At 44.2% G+C, this 22,965-nt stretch overlaps 1 protein-coding gene across 1 annotated transcript in view; it reads right to left on the bottom strand.

The window, feature by feature from the left end:
• The window catches only part of ryr2a (ryanodine receptor 2a (cardiac)), a 662,889-nt gene that overhangs the window by 413,429 nt on the left and 226,495 nt on the right, over positions 1 to 22,965 (bottom strand). The window contains exon 4 of the mRNA XM_080200677.1: positions 8,403 to 8,417. Within this exon, the coding sequence (XP_080056803.1) occupies positions 8,403 to 8,417 (15 nt within the window). The remainder of the gene's footprint in view (positions 1 to 8,402; positions 8,418 to 22,965) is intronic.

The raw sequence follows: 22,965 nt of genomic DNA on the forward strand, positions 1-22,965 counted from the left end.
GAAGCACAGTACCCAACCACTGTAACCACTGACAATTCAATTTACCATTCCTTTAAGTATTCTGCAGGTAACAGAAACAATTGGAATTCTGCAACATAATGCCACATTCAGCCCATACAAATCAATGGAAATCACACAGCAGTGCAGTCAGAATCTAACATGAAACCTGTGTTCAGTTTTGGATATATCAACAGGGGAGAGAATTGAGGTCTGTACAGAGGAGCAATGAAGCTGATCTTTCGTATCAAATCCCAAAGAGACTTTGTCCCTTGAACCTATTGAGATTCAAGGGACAAAGGAAGTATGCAATGATAGCGTACCTTTATTTCTTGCTCATTCGGTATGGTGGCACTGCTGCCTCACAGCGCCAGGGACCCTGGCTTCGATTCCGGGCTTGGGTCACTATCTGTGTGGAGTTTGCACACTCTCCTGGTGTCTGCGTGGGTTTCCTTCGGGTGCTCTGGTTTCCTCCCACAGTCCAGCCATGTGTGGGTTAGGTTGATTGGCCATTGCTAAATTGCCACTTAGTGTCATGCGGACTAGCTAGGGTAAATGTGTGGGGTTAATGGGATAGCGGCTGGGTGGGACTGTGGTCAGTAGAGGCTTGATGGGCCAAATGGCCTCCTTCTGCATTATAGGGATTCTATATTCTATGAAGTACAATAACTAAGATTCTATTCATTCCTTGGACATGGGCTGATAGAACTGGCATTTATTGCCATCCCTGGTTGCCAGGAATGAATGGCTTGCTTGGCCACATCAGAGTGCAGCTAAGATCAATCACATTGGGTGGCACTGGAATCACACCTCAACCAGAGCAATTGAATTGATTTCCTTCCCTATAGAACAGTGGAGAACCAGTTAGATATTTATGCTAATGATGGCTTCATGGCCTCTTTTACTGGTACCAACTTTAATTTGCAGATTCTCTTAAACTTCAGTTAAAACTCTCATATAGTCAAAGTGAGATTTGAACTCATGCTCTTTAGATTATTAGACCAATAATCTATCCCACTGCAGTGCCCCTTATACCACCAACCCCACAATACAAAAGGTAAATCCGAATGCTACTTTAAGATTTGCAAGAAATCACGTTAATAATCTGATAAAGCATAAATTTCAAGCTGATATCAGGAAGCTCTTTGCATGAAGAACAATTAATATCTTGAGTCAGGCTGGATGGATCAGCAGGTCCTTTCATCACAGTCTGGATGTTTGGACTTCAAAAGCTAAGACAGGCCCAAACCTTGGGAGCCTTGAATGGAACTTTCAACTTAATCCTAAACGCAAAACTGATAGAAGCACATCAGCCACCCTCAACACATAACAGCTGATTTCTCTTTCCATTGCTGTGGAAAGGGGGCGCTGGTAGGGGGGAGAGTAGACAATCCCCTGACCCAATTGGCAAGTCACGTTGCAGCTTTATGGAACCTTAGCTAGGCCACATTTGGAATATAGTATTCAATTCTGGACACCACACTACCAGGAAGATATGGAGGCTTTGGAGAAGGTACAGAAAAGATTTACCAGAATGTTGTCTGGCATAGAGAGCATTAGCTATCAGGAGGCTGGAGAAACTTGGTTTGTTCTCACTGGAACAACGGAGGTTGAGGAGCAACCTGATAAAAGTCTACAAGATTATGAGAGGCATGGACAAAGTGGATAGTCAGAAGCTTTTTCCCAGGGTGGAAGAATCAATTACTAGGATGCATAGGTTAAAGGTGCAAGGGGCAAGGTTTAAAGGAGATGTGCCCAGAGGGAGGTGAGTGCCTGGAACTCACTGCCAGGGGAGGTAGTGGAAGCAGATACGATAGTGAGTTTTAAGGGTCATCTGGACAAATAAATGAATAGGATGGAAATGGACAGAAGGGTAGGGGGTATTAGTTCAAACGGGCAAGATGGTTGGTGCAGGCTTGGAGGGCCGAAGGGCCTGTTCCTGTGCTGTAATTTTCTTTGTTCTTTGTTCTAATCCATTTTGCAATCCAGCAAAAAGCAGAGGGTTCTGCAGTTCAGTTAATTGGAATGATCACACTGGGCGGTGGAATTGTTGTATATTTTTAGCTGGGTAAATTAAGATGAAAAACAGAAGGCGGGATTTTCTGACCATGCTCGCCCCGAATCCGGAAAATCCCACCCAAGGTCAATGGGCCTTTGTACGGTCCTATCCCGCCCAGTAACGATTCCCATGACGAGTGGGATGGGGAAATTCCACCCAAAGTGCCCCATTTCACACTGACAACACTACCGAGTTCTGGGAAGAAGGGAAGATAATCCCATTTTCCACAAAAGATCTTAACCAAACCCCCACACCTTCCCATGGTCAATCTGGAACAGCATGGATAGTGGAATTATGCCATCCTGCTGTAGGATACTCTAGGTGCAGAACAGATATAGCGCAATAAAAATATGGTTATTAATAAGACAATTATGTTCAATTCAAGAGCAGCTGATTCATCATGTGCACTAAACGTGTGGCAGCCACTTCATGTTCTCAATCTTCTATTAGGTAAGGACATCCTATTTGTTAATGACTTATTGGAGAGGGCTCAGGAGCTGCCAAGGGTGAGCATGCTCCTAAACTGTCCGTTAGGATAACCAGTTTCCAGCTTTAAATTTGGCGGGAGACTTTTGCAGCATCCAACAAGCTAGCATTAACAACGGAGATTGGCCTTTTATGTTGTTCGTGTGTACAGGCTGCTTCTGAGTTCTGCAACCCAATCTCCTACCTGACATCCCTGTGCACTCTCACACTGCCTGACGTCCTTATGAGTGTCACTTTGCATTGAATAGACAGTGCTACTTACCCTGATGGAGCATGACCGATCATTAATCCTTCTCCTGTGCAGTTGGGCTAGCCTTCTGTGGGCTCCAAGGGTACTGACCTCCACCGCAACCTCCTCCCAGCCCACTGTGATCAGACCAAAGAACCTCCTGCTGCCATCCCTGGGAAAGAGTAACTAATTCCCATCTTTCCTGGGTGACCTGGAGGAGGCCCTGCCGGGAAGCTCCACTGAACCGTGGGGCCTCACATTTTCTTTTCAGAGAGATACTGCCTGTGATGTAGAGAATCTGGAGCTCCTGGCCTGCAGTGAATTAATGTCTGTCTGAGTGCCCTTTAGATATGGCGCCCAGACCTATACCCCATGAGATAACGGTGGGGACGGCGACCTCCTCCCCACTCCTGTTGCTGGATTTGGCAAGCTACATCTGTGGATGAATACATAATGAGCTGCGCAATGCAAGATCGGACGTAGTCAGACTCAGATCCCTCCAGTGGAAGTCACTCTCACTTCCACTAAACTTAGAATCCAGAATGGAAGATTCTGGCTCAGAGGCAGGGAGGCTGCCCACTGTGCCACCAGACCTCCATCAAACTTAAATAACTCACTGTAATGCCGACAGCTCAGTCCATCACGCAAACTAGCCTCCCATCCTTTGACTCCTTCTACACTTTCCGCTGCCTCAGAAAATCAAGGACAAGCATAATCAAGGACCACCCCCACCCCGGACATCCTCTTTTCTACCTTCTTCCGTCAGGAAAAAGTCTGAATACATATACCAACCAACTCAAGAACAGCTTCTTCCCTGCTGCCAACAGACTTTTGAATGGAGCAGCCTTATATTAAGGTCGTTCTCCACACCCTATCTGTAACTGTAACACAACATTCTGCACCCTCACCTTTCCTTCTCCCCTGCATACTCAATGAACAATATGCTTTGTCTATGTAGCGCACAAGAAACAATACTTCTCACTGTATCCCAATACATGTGACAATAATAATTCAATTCAAGTGCTGATTTGCTGCAATGCGCACCTTTCAGGTTGAAGGCTAGTTTGGAAAGTTCACAGCAGTTGCTAGAAGTTAATTGCTGCCCAACCTCTTAGTTACACATGTGGCTAATTAACTCTTCTGATGGTTTCACCTTGCATGCAGCTAGGAAACAAGCTAGCACAGCACTCATGCTCAATTAGAGTTAGCATTAATGCTGGAATAGTAATCAAACTCAGAATTAGACGGGGCACTTTGAATTGGTTTTGTGCTCACTTCCATCTGAATTACATATTGCTCATTTCTAAATTAGGCAAAATGGAGCAACATAGTAAGTGTTGAATCGAATGCAATGAAGAAACAGTCGGCTAAATAAACTGTCATTGATCACAACACTAATTCATAGGTTTATTCTGCAGAATACTAAACAGGAAAAAGGATTATATATTGGTCGCCCGTGGAAAAATTTTCTACAGCAAAATGTTGCGCCGTGGACACCAATATAATTCTGAGTGGCAAACATTACTGATCGGATGGCTTACACCTCAAACGAAAGAAAATCCAGATCTATGTAGGTCCCTGGTATCATTTAGATCTCTTGATTTTGCCACAGTGAACATACACAGGATGTACATAAAATGCACATGTGCCTAAATCTGTCAATGCCAATCTTCCAGCACGTAACATGTGTGCCAATACAGAACTTAACGCAAATCTTGACACAACGCCCTGGCTGAGGGTCTTTTGTAAATGACCCCTTCATTGGAATTACATCCTGGTCGAGTGCCAGAAGGATTGGGGCACGGTTGGGGTGGCAGAGGGTCACGGTGGAGGCGGGGGAGGGATGAGGATGATAATTTGACCTACATTGCACATCGTGGATGTGATAAAACAATTGACAACTAAAGTACAGATTTTGGAGCTTTCCTTTTAGTCAAGGGTCTTATTTCTGAATTGAAAGGAGTTAAGTGATGACGGCTGCGATTCTCCCATCGCGACCCGTAACTTTTCTGTCTGGTCGCAGTGGGAGATTTGCGCCTCTGGCCATGTTCCAGGATTTGTGCATGCGTCGGGAATGCACGCGCATCTCCCAGAGCCGGCTAACAGTCACCGCCAGGCCACACTGGAAACCTGCAGGAAGGCAGGTAAGTTATTTGAATCTTTTTTTTAACATGTTTTAAATATTGTTTAAATCTAATTATCGGGAACTTACTGATCCTGATTGAATCTCCCACCCCGCCAGAAGTATTTCACTCCAGCGGGTTCAGACTAATTCCCCACATGCGGTGAACTAGTGGGAGACGCCACCGGAATGAAAGGGGGGGGGGGGGGGCGCAGTCAGGGCCACTGGGTGTCAGGTAGCGGGTGAGTAGTGCCCCTTGGGCACGAGCACCCTGGCAGTGCCAGCCTGTGCCTCTGGCACTGCCCAAGGGGCAAACTGCCCATGCCCAGGGTGCACCTTGGTACTGCCCACCTAGCATTGGGCAGTGCCAAGGGGTGGGGCCTATTGTGGGCAGGGCCTGGGGACAATCGGTGGGGTTGGGGGTGGGGGTGTCATGCTGCCACTCTGCAGACAGGATTGGTCTGGGACAGAGGTAGGGCAGTGATTGGAGTGGGCTAGGGCGGGGTGGTCTGCCGGGGAGGGGCTGCGTCCTGTGGGGGGATCTACCAAGTGAGGTGGGGGAAATTGCCACTGCTGGGGTTGGGGGGGTGGGGGGGGGGGGGGCATATGCTGTACATCAGGGTGCTCCGGACTGGAGGGGGTCAGGGCTGGCCCGGGAATTGTTGTGGAGCTGATTGAGCTGTGGGGGGTGGGGGTATGGGGAAGGGGAGCTGGAGGGGCAGCACTGCAGGGGTTCCAGAAAGGGGCAGTCTGACAGATCGGGACCACTGCACATGCGCAGAGTTCCACAACCGTCACACTTTGGGTTTTTAATGGTATTCACAACTGGGACCTCTGCAGTGCACAGAGTGCAGAGATTTAGGTGAGAAGCTGAACTGACAAAACAGTCGGGATTTAGAACAGTTTTTCCGCCAATTCAGTGCTTTTGGGAGAATCACGGCCCACATCTCTGAACGCTTGATGCACCAAAATGAAGGTTATCAATTAATCATAATATATTCAGCCTGCAGAAAGTTTCTGTCCAAAGTGAGCAGTTCAAAAAATATTTGTGAACCGTGCCTTGGCTCAGTTATTTCCTGGAGTTAACATCTCAGAATAAGGGGTTAGTCGGAAAAATGACAGAACAGGCTCAATGGACCAAATGGCCACCTCCTGCTCCTTTTTCCTATGTTTATATCTTTAGCCACATTTTAGTCACTTCCCCACTTTCAGGTTAATGTGATTCATTTGGTCGAATCAAAAGATATTACTCAAAGAGCTACACCAGAGTTTGAGCTCATAAAGTAGCCAGATGATAAACTAAAGATTCCTTTATCTGGGATGTCAACTCAGTGGTTCAATGTACGGTAGCACAGTGATTAGTGCTGCTGTCTCACACTGCCAGGGACCCGGATTCAATTCCAGTCTTAGGTGACTGTGCAGAGTGGGTTTGTGTGGTATCTGTGTAGGTTTCCTCCGGCCGCACCAGTTTCCTCCCACAGTCCAAAGATGTGCAGGTTAGGTGGATTGGCCATGCTAAATTTCCTCTTAGTTTCCAAAGATGTGTAAGTTACCTGGATTAGCCATGGTAAATGCATAGGGTTACAGGGATAAGGAGTCAGATCTAGGTGAGTTGCTTTTTTGGAGAGTTAGAGCAGACTCAATGGACTGAATGGCCTCCTCCTGCAGGGATTCTATTGTTAACATTATTCTAAAAAAGACTAGAGTGCTTCCCACTGTCAACATTTTCCTTTTACATATATTACCTAAGAAAAGTGAAGGCATCTCAAACAACAGCCATGCCCACACCAAGAGGACAAATGGGTGACCCATCACAGGGTTTAAGTAGGAATGTGAGTTCCACTCTGGAGCAACCCTCTTGAAGTCATGCAAGGGCAGGCTGAGGGGGTTATTATATTGATCCTTTCTCCCTTCATAGAGATGGACTAGTTTCTTCTGGAAGTCAACATGTCAGGATTTTGTTACACAATGGCCTCAATTTTAATTCTGTCCAAGTGATTGAGTGTTGGGCATGTTAAGATCTTGCTCAGTGTTAAAACTCACACCATGCATTACTATTCTATTCCTTTTTCCATGAACTTGTTTGACATATAAACCAATATTATTTAGATACTAGAGGAATATCTTGGTAATGAAAAAAGCTAATTAGAAAAGTGATTGCTGATCGAGTGTCATAAATGGAAATGGTGGGCATCCTGGGTGTGGTCATTTGTGATGATACTGTGCCTTTAAGAAATGTATTCCTGTCATGTTTCTTATGATTTTTGTTTCAAAGTCAGTTCTATTTACCTGGTGCCACTTTGTCTACAACTGGTAGCCACATGCTGACACTGCAGAAGCATAATTCATCCTAATTTTGGGAGTGTCTGCTTTAATCTGAGCTAATGCAGTTTTGTTATTTTAGTATTTTCCCCTGGGGTTTTCAGGGTAGGGTTTGATTAGATTGATTGACAGGAAAATCATGTGACTGGGTGGACCTAATTAAGCTTTCAGAAGGAAACAAGCAGCCAGTTGTTGTTTTGAATTTTTACAGAGCAGTAGCTCTCTCTCTCTGGAGATTGGCATCTAGGACTGCCAAAAAATAGGTCTCTTTCTCTGAAGTTCTGCTGGTTGAACTTAGATCTTTCTCTGGAGGCTGCTGTCTGGAAGTCAGTAGACAGCCGCCTCTTTGTCCAGAGGTGTTAAAAGTTTGGAACAGTAGCATCCCACGTGTTTTTGCTAACTGCTTCTAAAAAAGAGTTTATGTCAATGGAGATATTGCTTACATTGGAACTATCCAGACAGCTAGCAGTTAAGAATTATCCTTGTTATGTTTAAGTATTTCAATTGGTAGAAGTTATTTTGGTTAAACTTTAAGTGTTGTTAAATAAAGTTTATTTTGATAAAAGCGTCCTCGTGGATCAACAGAATCATACAATAGAGTGAAACATCTTATGTTCGCACTAAGGCCAAAATCAAAAAAGTTGGGATCTAGCCTAACTGCATAATATACATTGGAGTTTCTGATCTGGTCCCTAACAAACTGTACATGTAGGCATACTACATGGAGCATTGAGGCTGAAGAGTGATCTTATAGATCTCTATAAAATAATAAGGGGCATAAATCAGCTAGATAGTCAATATCTTTTCCCAAAGGTAGGGGAGTCTAAAACTAGAGGGCATAGATTTCAGGTGAGAAGGGAGAGATACAAAAGTGTCTAGAGAGATTTTTTTTTTCACACAGAGGATGGTGAGTGTCTGGAACAAACTGCCAAAGATAGTAGTAGAGGCAAGTGAAATTTTGATTTTTAAAAAGCATTTAGATAGTTACATGGGTAAGATGGGTATAGTGGGATAGGGGCAAAATGCAGGCAATTGGGACTAGCTTTGGGGTTTAAAAAAAGGACGGCATGGAGAAGTTGGACCGAAGAGCCTGTTTCCATGCTGTAAACCTCGATGACTCTAAGCTACAAATGCTATATAATGCATACTGCAGCTGCGGGGGTCAATGAAACATTTGTTTGGCTTACCTTCATCATAAGTTTCTGTGTAAGTATTCAAAATATTTTGGAAAGTTGACTTTCATGACTATTTTAGTTTGAAAAGTCATCAGATCTTAGCACCAGCTTCATCGGCTTTATGTTAGAAAAGTAACGAAATAACTGATATCAACCATCTGAACACACCGCTGTCATAGGACAACAGCAAAGCATTAGCTAAGCATCTTTTCAATGTTATACTTTCATGCATTAAAAAAATCGCTCTAATGAGCTCAACGAGGCTGATGAGGTTGGCCTCTTGGAGTATGAGCTCCCTAATTGAGACAATCACGGAGTCTCACCTGTATATGTATATAGAGGAGTATCAAGGTTACTGACAATCCGGATTCTGACTTTCTACCTCGAGCATTCTTAGGAATGGATTTGAGTTTGTAAGTAAAGGGAATCTGGTGAAGGGGCACCGGTCTCTGGGGAGTCATTTCAAACATGATTAGAAACAATTAGCTCATTATCTGAAATGCCCAGTTAGTGAGTGACAGGTTAGTGGGTTACACAAAAAATTGCAGCAAATTTTAACTGTATCAACAGGCCAGTATGAAACTGCCCAGCAGAGCATTTTAATTAAAGCATTAATGCATTTGAATGTTGTGATAAACTAATGTTACCAATTATATTTTCAACCCTAGTCCTGGAATTCAGTTTTCCAAATGCTTTATAGTCAATGAGGAAAATCCTGCTCCTTATCACTTTCCAGCTTGCCTGCTTGGGATAGATTAAAATAATCAATAATTACACTGAGACAAAAAATAATTGCCTGTGTTGAATTTTGAACTTACGTCACTTATAATTTGTATAGCTTATCACTGGAACCACCATTTGCGAGGGTATAAATAGATCACACAAGCTTAAGGTCTGTCATATGAAAGTTTAAGTTAAGTTTATGTATTAGTGTCGCACTAAGCCTTGACAGTCCTCAATATATAGGCTTATATTAACGTTGCAAAGAAGTTACTGTGAAAATCCCCTAGTCGCTACATTTAGGCACCTCAGGTACACTGAGGGAGAATTTAGCATGGCCCAATCCACCTAACCAGCATGTCTTTCGGAATGTGGGAGGAAACTGGAGCACCTGGAGGAAATCCATGCACAATGGGGAGAACGTGCAGACTCCACACAGACAGCGACCCAAGCTGGGAATTGAACCCGGATCACTGGTGCTGTGAGGTAGCAGTTTTAACCACTGTGCTACCGTGCTGCCCCCAGTTATTTTATGCGAGATGAAAACAACCTACATTGCAGCTAGAGAATGGAAAAGGGTCAATACAAATTAATTTCTCCAAGAAGCGTGTTGCCACACTTTGCAACGTAGGTGCCACTTCATTCAGTTTAACAGTTTGATTACAGGCAATCAAACCTCACTGGCTGTGAGAACTGCATTCAGATGGACAAATACCCCAATTACAGCAGCTATAATCACCAACTCAGCTTGTGTAATTATAAGAGATGCAGTTGTCTATTGTCATTTTGTTTCAGTAGATCTCAAAGGAGACAATGACCATGGTAATGTTACTGAGCTAGAAGTCAAGAGACTGATAATCGAGTGGAACATGAGTTCAAATCCTACCATGATCACTTGAAAGTTTTCAGTTTCAATCAGAGAATTTGGAACTAAGAGTCTGGTACCACAAAGCTGTTTGATTGAAGTAAAAAAACACTCACTTATATCCTTTAGGAAGGAACCTTGTCATCATCATGCAGTCTGACCTTTGTGTGGTCATACAACCATGTAGGTGGCCCCAAACCAACATGGGTGACTCTTTAGGTAAAGTTGCCATAGTCCCAGATGACTGTTGGTGATTTAACCTGAGAATCACCACACCTCAGGTGAGGGGCAAGGTGGGACCTTCATGAATAACCTCAGCTGGCACGGGAATTGAACCACACTGTTGGTATCACTTTGCATCACAAACCAGCTGTCCAGCCAACTGAGCTAAACAACACCACCACCACCAACTCACCCCCCCACAACCCACTCTTTACTGCACTCTGATGTGTCCAAGGAAGTCATTCATTAAGAACAATGAGGGATGTATAAAAATTGCTAACCTTTCCACTGACAGGCGTGTCCTGACAAACATGACATATGAACTTGGAATAGAATCATAGAATTCCTACAGAAGGAGGCCATTTGGCTTTACCCCTGTAATCCCATATACCCTTCCAGTCACCCTGCAGTAAGGTGCAACTTTAGCATGGCCTGTCAACCTAACCCTCATATCTTTAGAGTATAGGAGGAAACCCACACAGACATGGGGAGAACATGGAAACTCCACACAGACAGTGACCTGAGGCTGGAATTGTGGTGGGGAAAAGGGATCGGGGGATCGGAGGTTTAAATTAAAATAAAAAAAATTGCAGGCATAAAGATGCGTGACATACAAACTTTTTGCATATCATAAATGTTTTGAAACATTTCCAACCTTCCAATGTCCTAGACACACTATCACAACTCATGGGGTGTCCTGTCCCACCAACAGGACAGACCCACCGGACAGTGGTATACAATTGGGAGGAAGTTGCTCTGGGAGTTCTCAACATCCATGAAGCCTCATGGCATCAGGTCACACAAAGGTAAGGAAACCTCCTGCTGCTTATCACCTCCCATCTGTACCCCCTCACCCTCCTCACCCTTCAGCTGCTAAATCAGTGCTCCTCCACACTGAACATGAGGAAGCACTGAAAGTGGTAAAAAGGGCACAGAACGGCCTCTGAGTAGGAGAACTTCAAAGCCTATCGTGTGATGATAGTAGGCAGTTGCTATAGATTTTTTTTTATGTTTAAGGGGACTGTCAACAGATTCAACTCTATTCTGCAGGCAGTCAGTGTGTTTGGAGACCATTTAATTCAGATGCTAGTTGAACAGGATAATTACTCATTTTGGTCATGTAATGTTTACTTAGGATAGAGCTAAAGGATTTTTGTTTACAGATGGATATTTCCCCTTGCGTTTTGATTAAAGGAATGGAAGGTGGGTGTAGGTGTGTAGGGTCATGCGATGATATGGTTAATGGATGAGCTAGGTCCTGAGAAAGAGTTCTTCAGTTCTGGCTAAGATTTGTTCAAAGACAGAGTTCTACAAGCAGCACTGAAAGTACTGTGTGCAGTTTTGGGCGCCGCACCTGCGCAAAGATATTTTGGCCTTGGAGGGAGTGCAGAGGAGGTTTACTAGGCTGATACCGGAGTTGAGGGGGTTGAGCTATGAGGAGAGGCTGAATAAACTGGGCTTGTACTCGTTAGAGTTTAGAAGAATGAGGGGAGATCTCATTGAGACGTATAAGATGATGAGTGGGATGGATAGGATAGAGGTGGAGAGACTCTTCCCGCTCAAAAAAGACAGTAGGACTAGGGGGCACAGCCTCAAGATAAAAGGGGGGCGGTTTAGAACGGAGTTGAGGAGGAACTTCTTCACTCAAAGGGTGGTGAATCTCTGGAATTCTCTGCCCGTTGAAGTGGTGGAGGCTGCCTCGCTAAATATTTTTAAGACGCGGGTTGATGGGTTTTTGATAAGAGAGGGGATTAAGGGTTATGGGGAGAGGGCGGGAAAGTGGAACTGAGCAGCGACAGATCAGCCATGATCTTATTGAATGGCGGGGCAGGCTCGAAGGGCTAGATGGCCTACTCCTGCTCCTATTTCTTATGTTCTTATGTTCTTTGAAAGCTTCAAGACTATTCACACTCATTGAGCAGGATTTTATGGCCTTGTTCATCCAAAAACCTTACATCCCACCCAAGGTCAAAGGACCTTTCCATTGTCAGCCCCTCACTTGTTCCATGGAGGGCAAGGCAGTAAAATTCCAGCCATTATAGCAAGTATACTTACAGTGTTAATTGTATTTAAAGTGGCATTTTAGGTCTGTAAGAGGAAAGTTCCTTATTTGGAACTGAAGCAGTGATAAATTGGAAATTAAAGTTGTTTCCTTTCATTTTAAAATATTGTTCAACCATTAATAGTTAAGCTGCTTCATTTGTTAGAGTTATAATTAAACTATGCTATTAAATAAAGTTTGTTTTACTATAAAAGATTCACAATTTGTCAGTGGAATTGCTCTTGGAGTGAAGTATCCTATGCTCACATTTATGCCAAAATAGAAACATTTTGGGGTCTGGTCTGGTTTCTGAATGTAATATGGGTTTCTGGTCCAGATCCCTAAGGGCAAAGTAGAAGGGATCAAGAGCTTCAAGTTTTTAGATGTCCAGATCACCAACAACCTATCCTGATCCCCCCATGCTGACACTACAGTTAAGAAAGACCATCAATGCTTCTACTTTCTCAGAAGACAAAGGAAATTTGGCATATCAGCTACAACTCTCACCAACTTTTACAGATGCACCATAGAAAGCATTCTTTCTGGTTGTATCACAGCTTGGTGTGATTCCTACTCTACCCAAGACTGCAAGGAACTACAAAAGGTCGTGAATGTAGCCCAGTCCATCAAGCAAAGCAGCCTCCCATCCATTGACTCTGTCTACACTTTGGCAAAGCAGCCAGCATAATTAAGGACCCCGTGCACCCTGGAATTCTCTCTTCCACCTTCTTCCGTTGGAAAAAAGATACAAAAGTTTGAGGTCACGTATAACCAACACAAGAACAGCTTCTTCCCTGCTGCTGTCAGACTTTTGAATGGACCTACCTTGCACTAAATTAATCTTTCTCTGTACCCTAGCTGTAACACTACTTTCTGCACTCTCTCATTACCTTCTCTATGAAAGGTATGCTTTGTATAGCGGGCAAGAAACAATACTTTTCATTGAATACTAATACATGTGACAATAATAAATCAAATCAAAACATATAACCAAATGTGGCTCAATACTACCATGAGTGACTTTGGTTCAAGCACTGAGTCTGCAACAAAGAGTGAGGGAACCAACATGAAGGAAAAATCTACACCGACCCTCTCCTGAACAATCTAACAGTCACGGATGCATCTTTGCATGACCGTGTCGATACAGAGTGACTACAGCACAGTCCCTGTGGAGACATTGGGTGGAATTTTCCCATCCCACCCACCACAGGAACTGTAGCAAGCGCGACAGAAAACTCGGTGGACCATGCCATCTGTTGACCTCGGGCAGGAATTTCCAGTCTTGGGGCGAGCGCAGCTGGAAAATTCCATCCAAAGTCCCAAGTTTGCATTGAGGGTACTCCATCGTGTTGTGCGGCACTACTAATGTGCTAACTAGAATTTTTAAACAGGTATAACAACTCAAGCCTGGGCATCCATGAGGCATCACGGGCCATCTGTGATGGCAGAATTGTACATAACCACAATCTGCAACCTAGGGGTGGCACGGTGGCACAGTGCTTAGCACTTCTGCTCCACAGCTCCAGGGATCTGGGTTCAATTCCCAACTCAGGTCACTGTTTGTGTGCATTTTGCACGTTCTCCCCGTGGGTTTCCCCCGGGTGCTCCGGTTTCCTCTCACACTCCAAAGATGTGCAGGTTAAGTACATTGGTCATGCTAAATTCCCCCTTTGTGTCCAGGGATGCATAAGTTAGAGGGATTAATGGGGTAAATATGTGGGGATAAGGGGACAGGGCCTAGGCAGAATTGTTTTCAATGCAGACTCGATGGACCAAATGGCCTCCTTCTGTAGGGTTTCTATGTATCATAATCTGGCATATGTCCCACTCTACCATTGCCATCAAGCCAGAATATCAACACCATTTGAATGAGGAGTGCAAGAGGACATGCTAGGAACAGCATGAGGCATACTCAGACCTGGCGAAGCCATGACACTTGCGTACCATACAGCATAAAGAGCAAACAATAGACAGAGCTAGTGATCCCACAACCAATAGATCAAATTTAAGTTTGACAGTCCGGCCATGTCCAGCCATAAATGGTGGTGGGGAAATACACAATATACTAAAGGAGGGGACTCTGAAAATATCCCCATCCTCGATGATGAGATAACCCAGTACATCCATTCAAAAAATATGGCTGAAACATTTGCACTCATCTTCAGTCAGAATTGTCAAGTGAATAATTATCTTGATCTCCTTCTGAGGCCCCAGGATCACTGATGCCATGCTGGATGTCACATTAGGGCAGCACAGTAGCACAGTGGTTAGCACTGCTGCTTCACAGCACCAGGGACCCAGGTTCGATTCCCGGCTTGGGTCATTGTCTGTGTGGAGTTTGCACATTCTCTCCGTGTCTACGTGGGTTTCCTCCGGGCACTCCAGTTTTCTCCCACATTCTGAAAGATGTGCTGGTTAGGTGCATTGACACAGACAGGTGCTGGACTGTGGCAACTAGGGGAATTTCACAGTAACTTAATTGCAGTGTTAATGCAAGCATTACTTGTGACCAATAAGTTAACTTTAACACTCCATGTGATATCAAGAAATGGCTGAAGGTACAGAGAATGACAACAGTCTAACAATTGGACTGAAGGCTTGTGCTCCAGAATTACTGTGCATCCTAGCTAAGCCATTCCAATACTGCTACAACACTGGCATCCAAAGATGGAAAATTGCCCATGTACGTGCTGTATACAACAAGTAGGACAAACCCAACTCAGCCAATTCCCGTCCCATCAGTCTGTCCTCGCTCATCAGCAAAGTGATGGAAGGTGTTGTCAACTGTACTATCAAGCAGCATTTTGTCAGATATAATCAGCTCACTGTTGGCCTGTTTGGGTTCTAGATGGGCCCACTCAGTTCCTGACCTCATTATAGCCTTGATTCAAACATGGACAAAAGAGCTGAACTCAAGAAGTGAAGTGAGAGTGATTGCCCTTGACAGCAAGACAGCATTTGAGCAAATGCGACACCTAGGAGCCCTCGCAAAACCTGGAGTCATTGGGAATTGGAGGAAACCTCTCCACTGGCTGCAATCATACTTAACACAAAGAATAATGGTTGTAGTTCTTGGGCGTCAGTCATCTCAATCCCAAGCAATCACTTCAGGATTTCATCATGGTAGTATCCTAGGTCCAACCATCTTCAGTTGCTTCATCAATGACCTTTCCTCCAACAGGTCAGAAATGGGAATGTTTACTGATGATTACACAGTGTCCAGCACTACTCACTGCTCCTTGGATATTGAAGTAGTCTATACGTGGTAAAACCCAACAATATCCAGGCTTGGACTGAGAAGTGCCAAATAAAATTCACATCACGCAAGTGCCAGCTCATGGCAATCTCCAATAAGAGATAAACTAACCATCTGCCCTTGACATTCAATGGTGTTACCATTGCTGGATCACCACCAATATCTTGGAGTTATCACTGATGAAAATCTGAACTGCACTAGCCATGTATCACACTTGGCCATGGACCATGGGAGTAAAGTGTTAAATTTTAATATGCAGCGAGTGATGAACTAGTTCAGAATTGGAGAAAAATAATCCACTTTACTGTCCTCAGCCAGTACCTGGGGCCTGATGGAAGGCTCTTTCAACCTAAACAATTACAGCACATTTTAATTGTTTCAAATCTGTTTGATATAAACCGATATAGGGAAAACAAAGCTCCTTTCTATCACTGTAAATGCGACTTTCTGATGAAATGCACCAATTCACTTCAGCAGAAATGCCAAAACCCCCAAAGAAACAAACTCCACTGTGCATTAGATTATTTCTGAAGTTTAATGTGATCAAACTATGCCTGATTCTGCTAACCGAAGGCATGTGGTAACCATAATCAGCACTATGTTAATGACCAATTCAGATGAATGTTTCCCAGTTCATGGCTTCAAGCCAAACTACTTCGATTTGAAGTTTTTTTTAATTGTTATCTCCAAAAATGGGTTGTTTTACATTTCCTCTTCATGTAACCAGTTTAAAATGGACCACTTTCCTGTGCTGATAGAGTTATTTCAGGCAAGGCCTCCCCCATCAAAATTCAGGAAAAGTTGGATAAAAACAAATTACTGCAGATGCTGGAATCTGAAACCAAAAGAAAAATTGCTGGAAAATCTCAGTGGGTCTGGCAGCATCTGTAAATAGAGAAAAGAGTCCATTTCAAGTCCAGATGACTTTGTCAAAGCTAAAAGGCACAAGAAAGTGGGAAATATATATATATTTTATTCATTTGTGGGACATGGGTATCACTGGCTGGCCAGAATTTATTGCCAAACCCTAGGTGCCTGAGATAGTTGAGAGTTAACCACATTACTGTGGCTCTGGAGTCAGGTGTAGGCCAGAACAGGTAAGGACAGCAGATTTCCTTCCCTAACGGACATTCGTGAACCAGATGGGTTTTTCCAACAATTGACAATGTTTTCACAGTCATCAGTAGTTTCTTATTCCAGATTTTTAAAATTTAATTCAAATTCCACCATCTGCTATGATGAGATCCGAACCCGGGACCCCAGAGCATTAGCTGAGTTTCTGGATTAATAGTCTAACGATAATACCATTGGACCATCACCTCCCCATGCTGTGGAGTGAGGGAATGAAAGATGAGTCATAGCCACAGAAACAAGGGGAAAGGCTGCTAATGGTTGGAAGTTCTTTGCCCCCCCTCTCTAATTCACCACACCACTGGAAAGGTGAGACTATTTTCTCTCAGACAGGCAGCAGCTAAAGAAACAGCAAAAATGCAGTGTGGGTCAGAATATCAATTTACCAAGAAGATGCTTGTTTGCAAATTGGAAAAAGAAATGGGTTTATAAGTGACAGCATAAACTCCAAGGTCCAAATTTCTGAATGCGCTGACAGAGGCAGAATATGACGCTCTTTTACGTCTGGGATAGCAACCAAAATTTACATCAGGGTATGGAAAATAAAATACATTCAGAACCCTCAAAATCCAGGCAGTCCAGTTTCCTGTACTACACTTCATTTGTGCCTTAATTTCTCAGCCAGGAATCCAAGATGTCAGCACTAAGTGACAAGTGAGGACAATCCCACTGTTAAGCACTTCTACGGGCACACAGCTACACAAGAAAAATCTACTTAGGCTGGATCAATTGAACAAAAGGTTTAGAAGAGTAAGGGGGGATCTCAAAGAAACTTATAAAATTCTAACAGGGTTAGATTTAGAAAGAATGTTCCCGATGATGGGGGAGTTCTCAGTAATAAGAACATAAGAACATAAGAACATAAGAAATAGGAGCAGGAGTAGGCCATCTGGCCCTTCGAGCCTGCCCCGCCATTCAATAAGATCATGGCTGATCTGTCGTGGCTCAGTTCCACTTTCCCGCCCTCTCCCCATAACCCTTAATCCCCTCTCTTATCAAAAACCCATCAACCCGCTTCTTAAAAATATTTAGCGAGGCAGCCTCCACCACTTCAACGGGCAGAGAATTCCAGAGATTCACCACCCTTTGAGTGAAGAAGTTCCTCCTCAACTCCGTTCTGAACCGCCCCCCCTTTATCTTGAGGCTGTGCCCCCTAGTCCTACTGTCTTTTTTGAGCGGGAAGAGTCTTTCCACCTCTATCCTATCCATCCCATTCATCATCTTATACGTCTCAATGAGATCTCCCCTCATTCTTCTAAACTCTAACGAGTACAAGCCTAGTTTATTCAGCCTCTCCTCATAGCTCAACCCCCTCAACTCCGGTATCAGCCTAGTAAACCTCCTCTGCACTCCCTCCAGGGCCAAAATATCCTTGCGCAGGTGCGGCGCCCAAAACTGCACACAGTACTCCAGCTGCGGCCTCACCAATGCCCTATACAGCTGCAGCAAGACCTCCCTACTTTTATATTCAATCCCCCTCGCTATGAAGGCCAGCATCCCATTCGCCTTCCTGACCACCTGCTGCACTTGCAGGCTGGGTTTTTGCGACTCATGCACAAGGACCCCGAGGTCCCTCTGCACCGTCGCCTGCTGCAGTTTTTCGCCACGTAAGTAATAGTCCTTCCTACCATTCTTCCTACCAAAGTGGACCACCTCACACTTGCCAACATTAAATTCCATTTGCCATTTCCTGGCCCATTCGCCCAGCCTATCTAGATCCTTCTGCAGACTCTCCACACCCTCCGCACAATTTGCCTTTCCCCCAATCTTGGTGTCATCAGCAAATTTCGACACCCTACACTCGGTTCCCTCCTCCAGATCATCTATATAAATGGTAAATAGCTGAGGCCCCAGCACCGACCCCTGGGGCAGAGGATAAGGGCTTTTTTGACTAGGTGAGGAGAAATTTCTTCACCCAGAAAGTGGCAAAAGTGTGGAATTCACTACCACAGAAAGTATTTGAGGCCAAAGCTTTGCGTGATTTCAAGAAGAAATTAGATACAGCTCTTGGGGCTAAAGGGATCAAGGGATACGGAGGGAAGGAGGGAATCAAGATATTGAATTTGATGATCAGCCATGATCATAATGAATGGTGAAGCAGACTTGAAGGGCTGATTGGCCTAGTCCTGCTTCTATGTTTCCATGGACAGGATTTTACGGCCTCGCTCATCCCGAAACCGTAAAATCCTGCCCAAAGACAATGGACCTTCCTATTGTCTGTCCCTTGCCCGCTCCGATTCCCGTGACGGGTGAGACGATAAAATTCCGGCCTATGTTTCCATGTTTCTATGAATATTGAAGATAAAAAAATCTGGATTTTTTTAGGTTTCTACACAGTTTCTTTTGGTTAAGATGTATTCACTATCTCAATGAGATTGTGCTGATAATCCCAGGTTAAAAACTTGTGCTTTATATTAACATTAAAAATCGACACAGAGGTACACATAACCATGTGTAATTTTTTTTTCAAACACTACGATAGGGTGTTGATGAGGGTTTGGACAGAATTCTGTTGGGAAGGTGTTGCACCAATGACTTCCACAATTTACCTGACATGAGAATGCAGAGCCTGTGGAAAGTCACACTCCTTGCATGAGGCAGATGGACATTTGCACACCAGGTGTATATCCGAGGGGCCTGGATTTCCCATGTCACCATATAATACAGGATTGGGGAACGAGGCTGACAATGAGGGCATGGCTCAGATTCTCCTGTAACAGGAACCTGTATCCTTATTGATCCCTTCTCTGGAAAACCGGTACCTTTCCTTATTTTCAATAGTCCCAACATGCACACTCACCACTTCCCTTACACCACCGACATCCCCACAGCTCCCAATTGGGAGCCAGTCTGATCTGTCAGAGGACCAAAATGCTTCCTCTCACTTCATACATTAGCCACTCTACTCAACACCAGGATCCCTTTAGGACCAAGCATATGGGAGCCTCTGCCATAGGTAATCCGTAGCATTAACCATGCCCTTTACATGTCAGTAACCCTGTTTGGTTTCAGGCAGAGGCTCCACTTCCAAACAAATCCACAGCAAACTTCAGTATCAGATTAGGCCCTCTGGAACTCTCAGCAATTCTGCCAAAGTTACTGTGGAAGCTTGCCAAAACCATCAACGTGACTTGTGCCCAACAATGCAGGTGGCACAGGGGTTAGCATTGCTGCTTCACAGCACAAAGGACCCAGGTTCAATTCCTGGCTTGGGTCACTGTCTGTGTGGAGTCTGCACGTTCTCCCCAGGTCAGTGTGGTTAGCACTGATGTCCCACAACGCCAGGGATCTGGGTTCAATTCTGGCCTCGGGTCACAGTCTATGTGGAGTTTACACATTCACCCCATGTCAGCGTGGGTTTCCTCCAGCTGCTCCAGTTTCCTCCCATGATCCAAAGATGTGTGGGTTGGGTTGATAGGTCATGCTAAATTGACCCTTAGCGTCAGAGGGATTAGCCGGGTAAATGTGTGGGGTTATGGGAATAGGGTCCGGATGGGATTGTGGTTGGTACAGAATCGATGGGCCGAACGGCCTCCTTTTGTACTAGAGGGATTCTATGGATTCTATGATTCAATATTCTATCTGAGGGATATAGATGCATGATGGTTGGAGAATCAGTCCTCTCCAGGCTCAGTCTAACTTTCAACTTAATTTTTAAATGAAAAAGCTTTACAAAGGTACCTACTGCTTTTTAGCAACATTGGACTACATGCATTGCAATAGTTATAAATAATATTTTAGAAATGAAATTACAAATAAAAAGATATGTCAGTTTCCTTTCTATTCCCATTCTTTCCAATTTTCCTCACTAAAGATTAGAAACGTGCTTGGCTTGCCAAAGACCTGCCATTGTAGCCTCCCCTACTCAATAAGAAAGTTGATTTGTCATTCATGCTGCAGAGACCTCCAGGGCATTGCACAGGTCTGAGCTGCCTACAGATTATTATATTGAAGGGATAAAGCACTTGTGTCTATGTAGCTTCTTTCTCTACACCTTAGCTATGACTGTAATGCTTCATTCTGCACCCTCTCCTTTCCTTCTCCATGAATGGTATGCTTTGTCTGGATATGTCGCACACGAAACCATACTTCTCACTATATCCCAATACATGTGACAATAATCAATCAAATCAAATCAAAATCCAAAGCCCCAAAATGCTGTACAATGAAAGACTTCTGAAATATTTTGAATGGGGAAGGGCAGTGTTGGGAACAGAATTTTATCCACCAAAAATGGGCGGGATATTAAAAATTCAGACATATTTTCTTTACCAGATATTAAAATGTTCTAAACCGGGGAAAGAAGACAGCTTGACTGAAGATGTATGGGGCAATACATCTTCTAGCTTTCCAATTGGTGGAGGAATGAACTACGTCAAAATGACTACATGACAAATGACTTCAGCCATTGAGCATGGGGGCAATCTAAGTTCCTCAAACTGCTTCCACTTTTAACTGAGACAGAACGAGGGATAAGCAAGCAGTCTGCCTTCCCGAGACAGCTTGTTTATTTCAATCTTTTAATGAGGCTGTGTACCTTGATTTTAACAGTGACTCTGTTTTTATTCACAGGCAGACACGGCTTTCCCAGTCAGCCAGGCTGGCTCCTGGCAGGAGTCCGACAGAATTTATTTTTAAAAAAAATCCCAAAATTAAAATCTGCATTCAAGTTTGTCAACCTCAAAGCAACCAGCAGCTCCAGCACTCCCGTCCCTTCACTGAATGAAATCTGCAGCACATGTTGCTTGAATCATGATCTGGGGATGCGTGCGTGCGTATATGTGTTCATCTGTCTGTTTGTCAGTGTTTGTATGTGATGTGTGTGTATGTGCGTGAATCAAACTTACTAAATAGAATCATAGAATCCCTGCAGTGCGGGAGGAGGAGATTTGGCCCTTTGAGCCCGCATGAACAATAATCCCTCAGGTCCTATCCCCCGTAACCCCACGTATTTACCCCCAGTCCCCTGACGTTAAGTGGCAATTTAGCTTGACCAATCCACCTAAACTACACATCTTTGGACTGTGGGAGGAAACCGGAGCACCTGGAGGAAACCCACATAGACATGGGGACAACCTGCAAATTTCATGTAGACAGGTCACTGGTGCTGTGAGGCAGTACTGTGCCACCATGCCAATAATCAGTTTCTAAAGGATGATAGTTTGGATGAATTTAGTCTGTGTCTCACTTTCAGACCCTTTACACTTTACATTGGTCACATTTAAAATGTCACCCTTCCACCCACTAAGATCGCATGTGGAAAAAAGTTCATAAGATCCTTTATACACACGTGAAGATGTCTTGTTTAGCATCTCTCAATACCGAGGGAAGGCAATGATGCAGTGGTGTTCTCATGGGGCTAGTAACCCAGGATAAGATCTGGGCACCTGGGTTCAAATCCAACCATGGCAGGTGGTGCAATTTAAAGTCTTTAAAAAGAAATTAAAGTGTAATGGTGACAATGAAACCAATGCCAATTGTCAGAATAACCCATCTGATTCACTGACGTAGAATCCTTACAGTATAGAAAGAGGCCATTCGGCCCATTAAGGCTGCACCGACAGCAATCCCACCCTATTCCTGTAACCCTACATATTTACCCTGCTAATTCCCCGACACTAAGGGGCAATTTAACATGGCCAATCAACGTAACCTGCACATCTTTGGACTTTTAGGGAGAGAATCGACCTGGTCTGGCCTACAGCAATGTGGTTGACTCCCACCTCCCTGTGAAGTGGAGGGAAGTGAGAGATGGGCAATAAATGCTCGCCCAGCCGGTGACATCACACCCTGTGAATGAATTTAAAACACCTCATACAAAAGGTAGTCCTTTCAGCAGCACAGCTCTCCATTAATAATGCACGAGAGACGCAGCTTAGATTTTTGGGGTGGATCTTGAACAAGAGGGATACAGCTGAAACTAAACACTCCAACATGAATTGTTTTAAATTTGAACAAAACACTGTTGCTGGGATTCTCTGGCCTCCCCGCAGCATTTTTCTCAGTGCGCGAGAGGTGGTGTGCCATTGGCCCGCGGTGGGATCTCCTGGTCTCATTGATTCCACCCCATGCCACCAAGAAACACTGATCCTCAGATAAAAACATCAAAACTGCTCACAATACTCCAGGTGTCATCTCACCAATGCTCTGTACAATTGCAGAAAAATTTCCCTGTCCCCATGCTCAAATCCTCTTGCTATGAAGGCCAACAAATCATTTGCCTTATTTACTCCAGCTGTAGCTACACACTTATTTTCAGTGACTGATGCATGAGGATTCCAAGGCCTCGCTGAGTATCCACTCTCTCAATTTACACCCATCTGTCTTCCTATTATTGCTA

Source organism: Carcharhinus amblyrhynchos, chromosome 12 (genome assembly GCF_965287045.1).
Source record: "Carcharhinus amblyrhynchos chromosome 12, sCarAmb.v2.hapA, whole genome shotgun sequence".
In the NCBI taxonomy this organism is placed as follows: domain Eukaryota; kingdom Metazoa; phylum Chordata; class Chondrichthyes; order Carcharhiniformes; family Carcharhinidae; genus Carcharhinus; species Carcharhinus amblyrhynchos.